The sequence below is a fragment of the Neovison vison genome, chromosome 10 (genome assembly GCF_020171115.1).
Source record: "Neovison vison isolate M4711 chromosome 10, ASM_NN_V1, whole genome shotgun sequence".
Classification (NCBI taxonomy): Eukaryota; Metazoa; Chordata; class Mammalia; order Carnivora; family Mustelidae; genus Neogale; species Neogale vison.
Window position 1 is genome coordinate 4,692,071 of NC_058100.1, and position 8,082 is coordinate 4,700,152.

Sequence of the window (8,082 nt, forward strand, 5' to 3'; positions counted from 1 at the left end):
TGGGCTGTGTGCAAAGGATAAACACGCCGCGATTCTTGTCCTCGAGGAGCTAACCACCTCGCAGAGAGGAACGCGCCGGCCTCTGGAACAGAACACGCGCATTCATGGGGATACTTACAAATCTTATAACTGTGACCCTCTTTTTCTCTTTTTTCCCTTATTAGTTCATCTCTCTCCATGAGCTCACTGTCCTGCCTCCTGATAGCGGAAGGGGTCCCTGAGTCGGGTCTTGAAAACAGGAGAACCACGTGGGCTTAGAAACAGCAAGGCTAAGGCCAATGGCGCGAGTATCTCCGGACACTGTGTTATCCTGTGGGCGAGAGGGAGCGTGAGTGGGAGAGACCGGTGCAACGCGGAGGAAGCGAAGGGATTCAGACTCGGTCTGGCAGGGAAGGTGGAGCCGCCCAGGGTGCTGCTCTGAGGATGGGGACGGGACCAGACCCGCTCGGGCAAGCCCGCCCTGGCGGCAGTGGGAGGACCATGGAGAGGAGGAATGAAGGGCGGGAGAGCTGGGGAACAAGTCCGGTCGGGAGCCACCTACTCCAGAGGAGCGCTAATGAGGGCCTGAGCTAGAGAAGCCGCAAGGACAATGGCGAGATGCCAGGCAGCTCGGGGACATCAGGCTGTAGACCTGACAGGAGCTGGTGACTGATGAGACGGGGAGGCGGGCCGCAGTGAAGAAGGACGGAGGTGATTATGCGATTCTAGCCTGGGCAATGAGTGGCTCCCGATGGCATTTAGAAAGGACAGGCACCCGGAAACGGCTCCTTTTCCCTTTCACAGCTGCCCGCACCGACTCCGAGGGGAGGAGCGCACGCCCCCCGCTCCCCCCGACAGACCGCAGCACAACTCAATTTGGCAAACCCGGGAGTGTGTGTGGCCGGCCCCCGCCCAGCAGCCCGGGGACAGGTTAGCCCTGTCCGTCTTTGCCTGGTTCTGGGCGGGCGCAGGGAAATGGTGTCAATGGATAATCATCACCGTCCGCGGGGAGTTCACAGTCCAGACGGCCAGGCACACAGAGGCCGAGCACGGCCCAGGGCGCCCCGCGCTGCGTGCGGAGGAGCTGCCCCCGGAAACGTTCCATGAAGGGCATCGGCCTCAAAGCAGGAGCTAGGGAGAGAGACGAGGGCACGACCAGAGTGTTCTAGCCCCAGTACCAGCAGCTGCTAAGGCGTGAAGGGGCGGCAGAACTCGGCAGTGCTGTGGGCAGGGGGTGTGAGGATGAGGCTGACACACAGGCGAGAGCCCGACGGGATGCGTCTGGAAGGGCCAAGGGTCATCAAAAGCAGAGCGGACCCCGAGTGATGGGCTGCGGGCACAAACAGAAAGCTTTCAGGGAAAGGCCCCGGCGCTTGCCCAGTACCGGAGGAAAGCAGGGAAGGTAGCAAATGTCTCAATGCCTGGAGCTGGAAGGTAAACTGAGGCACATGAAACACTTTCAGGGCTTGAGTAAAAAGGGACTCCAGCCGGGCAGGTCGGACTGGAAGGGGGTGAGGCCCGCTCCCACCACCAGCTGGAGCCCGGGGAGAGGCAGACCCGAAGCAAGGACAGCTGTGTCTTGCACAGTGGCAGCATTTGGGAAAGCCCACGGAAAAGCCGGGACTGGCTGTTCTTCAGTTTTGACTTCTTCACCTTGAGCCACTGGCAGGCTGAGGGCTGCGTGTGCTCCGGTGGGCTACTGGGGGGTCAGACCCACCTGCAGCCCAATGGCCTCCTGTGTGATCACCATGGGCGCACCCAGCTCTGCACTAACCTCGCCGGACTCGGGGTTAGGGAAGCGCTTCCAGCTACGAGAGAGGGGACCTGCTCTAGCCATCGTCACAGGGGACTGCCGTCCCCTTCCCGGCTGTGTCCTCTGCTAGAGGCAGTGAGTTCCTTGAGGCCAGGACTCTGGTCGTCCTTGTACCCCCAGCCTCGCTGAGGGACCCCCCCAGCCTCGCTGAGGGACCCCCCAGCCTCGCCGAGGGCCCGGCCCAATCGCCTCGTACGTGTGGACAAATGAACGAATGATCTGTCAGGCAAACTTTCCTGAACGTCCCGCCTCCTACGAACCAGTTGGTCATCTCACCGCATCTAGATGCCAAGGGCAGCCCAAAGGAGTGAATTTGGCTCCAGAAGATCTGGGTTCTGCTACTGATTCATGAGAACGTGGACCTCGGGCAAAGCGCGTACGTTCTAACCTGAGAATCTAGGGTTCTCATCTATGAAGATGGGCTTTTTTTTTTTTTTAAGATTTTATCTATTTACTTGACAGAGAGAGAGAGAGATCCCAAGTAGGCAGAGAGGCAGGCAGAGAGAGAGAAAGGAGGAAGCAGGCTTCCTGGGATCATGACCTGAGCCAAAGGCAGAGGCTTTAACCCCCTGAGCCACGCTGAGGGACCCCATGAAGATGGGCTTTTTGAAAAACCCTAGGAGTCTCAAAATAATGTGTGCCAACACTTCGTAACACTGCTCAAATGTAAGGTGTATTTAGTATACATTATCCTCTTCTTTACAAACAAACCTGTACTTCGAAGTCAGAAAAAATATACTGAACTCAAAGTTACTGTACTACAGGCCAGTAAAAATACTGCCGTTACTTGTGTTGTCCACCAGCACCCACTGTTCTGCGGGAAACCGGAGCTGGCCTCTGGCTGTTCCGTTTGCCCCAGTCACTTGCACTCACCTTGCTATACGTCAAACGTGCCAGGCTGTCTCCTACCCCAGGCCTGTGCCCCGCTGTTCACTCTTCCCCGATAATGGGAAGGTCGTGTCTGCACTTCCTTCAGGCCCCGGCTGGGCAGCTGCCTCACGGGGCCTTCCCTGAGACCTCTGTGGCAAGCAGCTCTACCCCGCCTCCCCGCTGTGGCTCTCATCTTCCTTAGCCTGCCCTCCTTTCCTGGATGGCAATCATCACCTTTTTGCTGCTTCTTGGCCTCCCCTGAAACGTCAGCCCCACAGAGAGCATGCCTCCCTTACAACACCCAGAACGGAGCTCAGCACATGAAGATACTCAGGGCTTCGTGCTACGTGGTTTGCCAAATAAGTGACATTGGGCAAAGAAATGAGGTTTTTCACTGTCATCACCTGTCATCATGTGCAATTAAAAAGGACTTGCAAAATAAAACAGGATAGAAAATAGTAGGATTCGATGAGATCCAGTCTGGCCACGAACAAGCTGTTCGACCTTGGAAAGCCGTTCTGTCAGCGTTCTTACCCATAAAACAGGAGAGGGACACCCTCTACCTGGCCGCATCGCAGATCACAGGGCTGCTGCGGCCTCAGTGGGCTCTTGCAGAGCATTTAACAGGATGCGTTTCTGTCTTTACTGGTAACTCTTCAAACGCGTCTATTATAAGACTTGGTGCAGGCCTGGATCTCTATGTAATTGCCTAAAATAGAGAACAAAGGTTAAAGCTTCCCTTTGACAAATGAACTGAGCTTCAAATATTCAGGCTCCAGATTATTAGTAGAGTCACTGTGTCGTTTCATTTCCTATAGCAGACAGAGCAATTAGCAGCGGGTCTGAGCCGCTAGGAAGAGTCTGCTAGTCCGAGGTTTTGTTCAGGATAAAGAATACAAACGCCTGTTTTTACTACATGGATGGTTCTCCTCGGTTAGTGCTGAAGAAGTGCTTATGCTGTTTGGAAGCTTCTGTCGCCCGCAGAAGACATGTGTTCCCACCGACACTCTACCCTGAAGGAGCCCTTGACATGATGGACAATGACGGGCTGCCTCAGGGCCACGAGCCAAATTCTGGCTTAATTGGCTTAAAACCAGCAGGAACCAGACATCTGAACGTTCTGCCCCAGCATTTTCACAGGTAACTCCTCTCTTTTCAAAGAACCAGATCAAGATGAGAAGGAACAAAGAGGAGTGGGTAGTTTAAATGATTATTTAGTGTAAACCCGGGTTCCTCTATTCATTAGATTTGGGGGAGAGACCCCTGGGTGGCTCAGTCAGTTGAGCCTCTGCCTTCAGCTCAGGTCATGATCCCAGGGTCCTCAAATCAGTCCTGCATCGGGCTCCCCGCTCAGTGGAGAGCCTGCCTCCCTCTTCCTCTGCCCCTCCCCATCTCATGCTCTCTCACTCTCTCTCGACCCCACTCTGACTCCATCTAAATAAATAAAATCTTAAAAAAAAAACAAACAGATTCAGACTCCAGAAGTAGCTCCTTCTTTAAATGCTTGTGAACAGACAGTAAAGCCTGGGGGGCGATGGGAAATGGTTCTATGCCAGCAGCAGTATATTTAATAACTCATTTAATCCTGGCAAACAATTCTCTGAGGACTCTAGTTATCATCCCCATTTCACAGAGAGCTAGCCCGTCTAGATAAAAGCGGCTTGCACACGGTGGAGCACCGGAATTTGAACGAAGCTGTGTTCTCACGTGCCACGCTCAGCCATGAACTGTGAACAGATGACTACAGAACGGGCATCGTACGCCGGGCCCCAAGGGGAATCCGACAATGACCATTTCTACCTTTCAGAAAGCATGGTCACGGAATTTCCACAGCGGGAGCTCCACAGCTGGGCTAACATGTGCTTCAGCAAACCCACTTTCTACACTGGGCTAGGACAAGAGTCACCAAGAAACGATGCAATTTGGTGAGGAGATGTGGATGTGGGAGGGGATTACTGAAAGTCTGGAACTATCCAAAAGAAAAGTTTGGGAGTCCCACGAACTTCTGCACAAATGCCAGAGGACTGCCCCTCAAGCAGGCCTTGTATTCAAAGTGGTGATGACACGGGCCATCTTGTATTAAAATAGAAGACGAGGGGAGTGCTCAGCTCTGTTCACTTTACAGTAATCGGCATCTCCCGGGCCGGGGCGCTTTTTTAATTAAAAAAGAATGGAAAAAACAAAAACAAAAACAAAAACCAGAAAGAACGTCATGGCTGGAAAGCCGCTAGTGAACGATCACATACAAAGAGCCCGCAAGATAAGAACTAATGTGGGATCTGAGCCCAGATGCTACAAGAAAGGTCACTGTCCTCAACAATTACTGGTCTCACCTATTTTCACCTAATGACACCCTGGCAAAACCACCCACTCTTCCCTTCTAATGGCAGGTCCCAAAACGTACCCATCCAAGAACTGTGGCCCCTGCCAGCATTTTTACTGATGTCTAGTTCATATACACCTTATTCTCGAAGTCCCTTTTGGCCTGAACCGGTATGAAATATTCTACTTCTCCGAAGTTGTTTTTGTTTTTTTAGTGTGAAAGAACAACGTTGATAAATTACTCATCTTTTAAAACCACAATCATAAAATCAATCTCCTGTATTACTACTGCATGAGTGCAAGGGAGTCCCCAGCCTACATGGGTTATGTTAAAAAAATTTTTTTTTAGGTAGCTCATTTAAAACTGAGAAAGCATTTCTTCCCTAGAAATATTATAGTAATAAGGGAAATGGATCTGCTCACCGAAGCCTCATTTCCACACTCTCTCCCTCAATTTCCTGGTCTAGATTTATGACTACTTAGGCTGCTTCTTAAGCTTTCCAGCGCCTCCCACACAGGTCTCCATTTCCACCATGAATTTTTTTCATGTGGGGTATTTTTAACCTGGGAAATGTCTTACTAACAACGTAATTTTGTATCACTTAAAATCTCCTAATTTTCATTTTCACAACACAGATGACGCTCGATTACCTTAAATTCTGTATGAAAAATATCTTAAGGCAATCAGAAAATTAAAAACAAAGAGGTATAAGAGAACATTAAATGTCCCTAGTAGTTCGTGAACTCCAAACATCAAAAGCAAGATGCTATTTTGAAATATGTACTGAGTCAAGTTTAAAGATGGGTGAACTTTAATTTAATCGTGTATAAAACCAAATGGTAGTCTAATACCACTGAGACTAAGTGCTGAAAAACGAAGTAATAAAACAACTACATGAAACATGATTACAATTTAAATTCTTTGGACTCTTTTTCTAAGCCCCCACGTTTAATACAGAACAAACTCTCCCAGTCTAAGCCCGGTGGTATTGGTTAACACTTGACATCCAAAAGCTGTACTTTAGGAACATTCCACGAGTTCTCGCAGCTGTTGGGAAAGCTTTAAAAAAGAAGTGGGGGTTAAAAAGACAGCTTCGGACTGCAGCGCAGTATAACCCGTACGAATGCCCACCTGCACTTGAGGTCTCTAACTCCATTCCTCTGTTCTTCTACAAAAACGCTCATTTTAGCATCTGATAGTTTCATCAGATTTCCCATTTTCAACAAGTAACCTTTACTTTCCATCATGTCCCAGAGAACTGAGACTGCTGAGATTAGGACAGAGGTGGCCCTCAACCGCTGAGTCCCCGTTATATATAAGGCAACGACTCGTTTTAATTCCCGCTGGAACAGGGTTTTGTGCTCCAAACTGAATCTTCACTAGAGCGCACAGGATGTTCTTTTCAATGTGTCCCAAAGCTCTCTTCTGGTCCGTTCAGGACAATGACGATGTAGTAGAAGTGGCAGAGGAACTGGAGTCCTATCAGTCGTATTTGATTCTCTCCATGGGGGGTTCCTCCTTGTAATGGGAAATTATTTGAATCAGGATGGAACAGTTGATAAGGAGGAAGAACAAACCAGCTAACCAGATAAACAGAAACGTGTTCTTTCCCTGAAACTCCAGGACGTAGGCCGGCGCCAGCCACAAGGCCTGCCCTATGAACCAGAGCATCAGGAGAACCACAGCCCGCTTCCACGGGATTCTCACGAGCGGCATCACGAGCGGCAGCAGGCAGAGGTACCAGAGAAAATACTGGGAGGTGCAGACTTTGTTGAAAGTCACGAAAATGGCCGTGTGCAGGAAACAACAGAAGACGAGGTCCCTGTAGTAGGCGAAGGACACGGCCGAGAGCAACACGAACTGCGGCAGGAAGGCGGCGATGCCCAGGGAGGGGCTCCACGGGCTCTCGGCCGTCAGGTACAGCATGTAGAAGTAGGGCGAGAAGTTGTGCCGCGTGTCCCGCCGCGTCAGGTGGTACAGGTAGGTGTGCTCCACGAACTCCCAGCCGTATCTCCGGTAAAAGCCGGCGCCCAGGGCGGAAAACGTGAGCCCGGCCACCGCCACGAAGAGCAGCACGGCGCGGCTGCACAGCCTCCCGAGGAACTCGGACAGGCGCGCCCGGAAGGAGCAGCGGCGCGGGCGGGGGCCCGGGTGGCCGCCGCCGCCGCGCTCCGGGAGCAGGTGCAGGGCGATGGGAAGGACGTAGGTCACCGGGTACATCTTCATGTGCACCGCGACGCCGTAGGCCACTGCGGCGCCCGCCACCTGCCTCCGCGCCAGCAGGTACAGCGCCGCCAGCACCAGCGCCGCCACCAGCGAGTCGGCGTTGCCGCGGCTGGACACCGCCATGGGCAGGGGGTTGAGGAGCCAGAAGACGCAGTAGCCGCAGGCGCGGCGCCGGCCCAGCCCCCGGAGGCGCAGCAGGCGGTAGAGGAGGAAGGCGGCGAGGAGGTCGCCGCTGATGAACAGAAACTTCCCGAAGAGCTCACACAGGTACACGTTGGGCGTGAGCAGCCAGCCCAGCAGCGGCGTGTAGCGGTAGGTGGCCCGCAGGTACGGGGAGCGCCCCTGCGTGACGAAGCGCGCGGCGTCCGTGAACACCTGGTAGTCCGCGTCGGTGTAGCGCACGAGCAGCGTCCGGTCCTGGAAGACCCCGTAGAAAACCAGGGCCACCCGCGCGAGGAAGGCCACCCCGAAGACCCCGGCCGGCGGCACCCGCAGGCCCAGGAACCACTCGCCCCAGGGCTTGGTCGAGCTCATGACCGCCCGGCGCCTCAGCCGCTCGGCCCCAGCCCCGAGCTGCCCTCCGAGCCCCGACCCTCGCTGGGCGCCCGCGCCTCAGGCGGCCGGCGCATCGCCCACCCGCTCGCCGCCAACCGAAACGACCGCGGGACGGTCGCTTCCGGCGGAGAGCCCCGCCCCCGCCCCGCTTCCGGGGGGAGGTGCCGCGCCGCGCCCTCAAGTGGCCCGGCTGGGGTTGCCTTCCTCCGGATTGGCTGTGTCGCCGCCGCACCTTCCTGGGGCGGGGGCGGGACTTCCGGCTCTCGCGGGAGGCGTGGCCCACGGGCCGGGGGCGCTCCGTGGATTTGGTCGCGGA

General features: G+C 54.1%; 1 protein-coding gene across 1 annotated transcript; it reads right to left on the reverse strand.

The window, feature by feature from the left end:
* Positions 1-5,778: 5,778 nt before the first annotated feature.
* On the reverse strand, positions 5,779-7,844 carry PIGM (phosphatidylinositol glycan anchor biosynthesis class M). The gene has a single exon (XM_044266667.1). It carries the CDS (start codon positions 7,743-7,745, stop codon positions 6,468-6,470), a length of 1,278 nt encoding a protein of 425 aa, XP_044122602.1. The 5' UTR covers positions 7,746-7,844; the 3' UTR covers positions 5,779-6,467.
* Between the last annotated feature and the right edge of the window lie 238 nt (positions 7,845-8,082).

Coding starts and splice junctions, on each gene's coding strand:
- PIGM (XM_044266667.1), bottom strand. CDS start 7,745: ATGAGCTCGACCAAGCCCTGGGGCGAGTGGTTCCTGGGCCTGCGGGTG.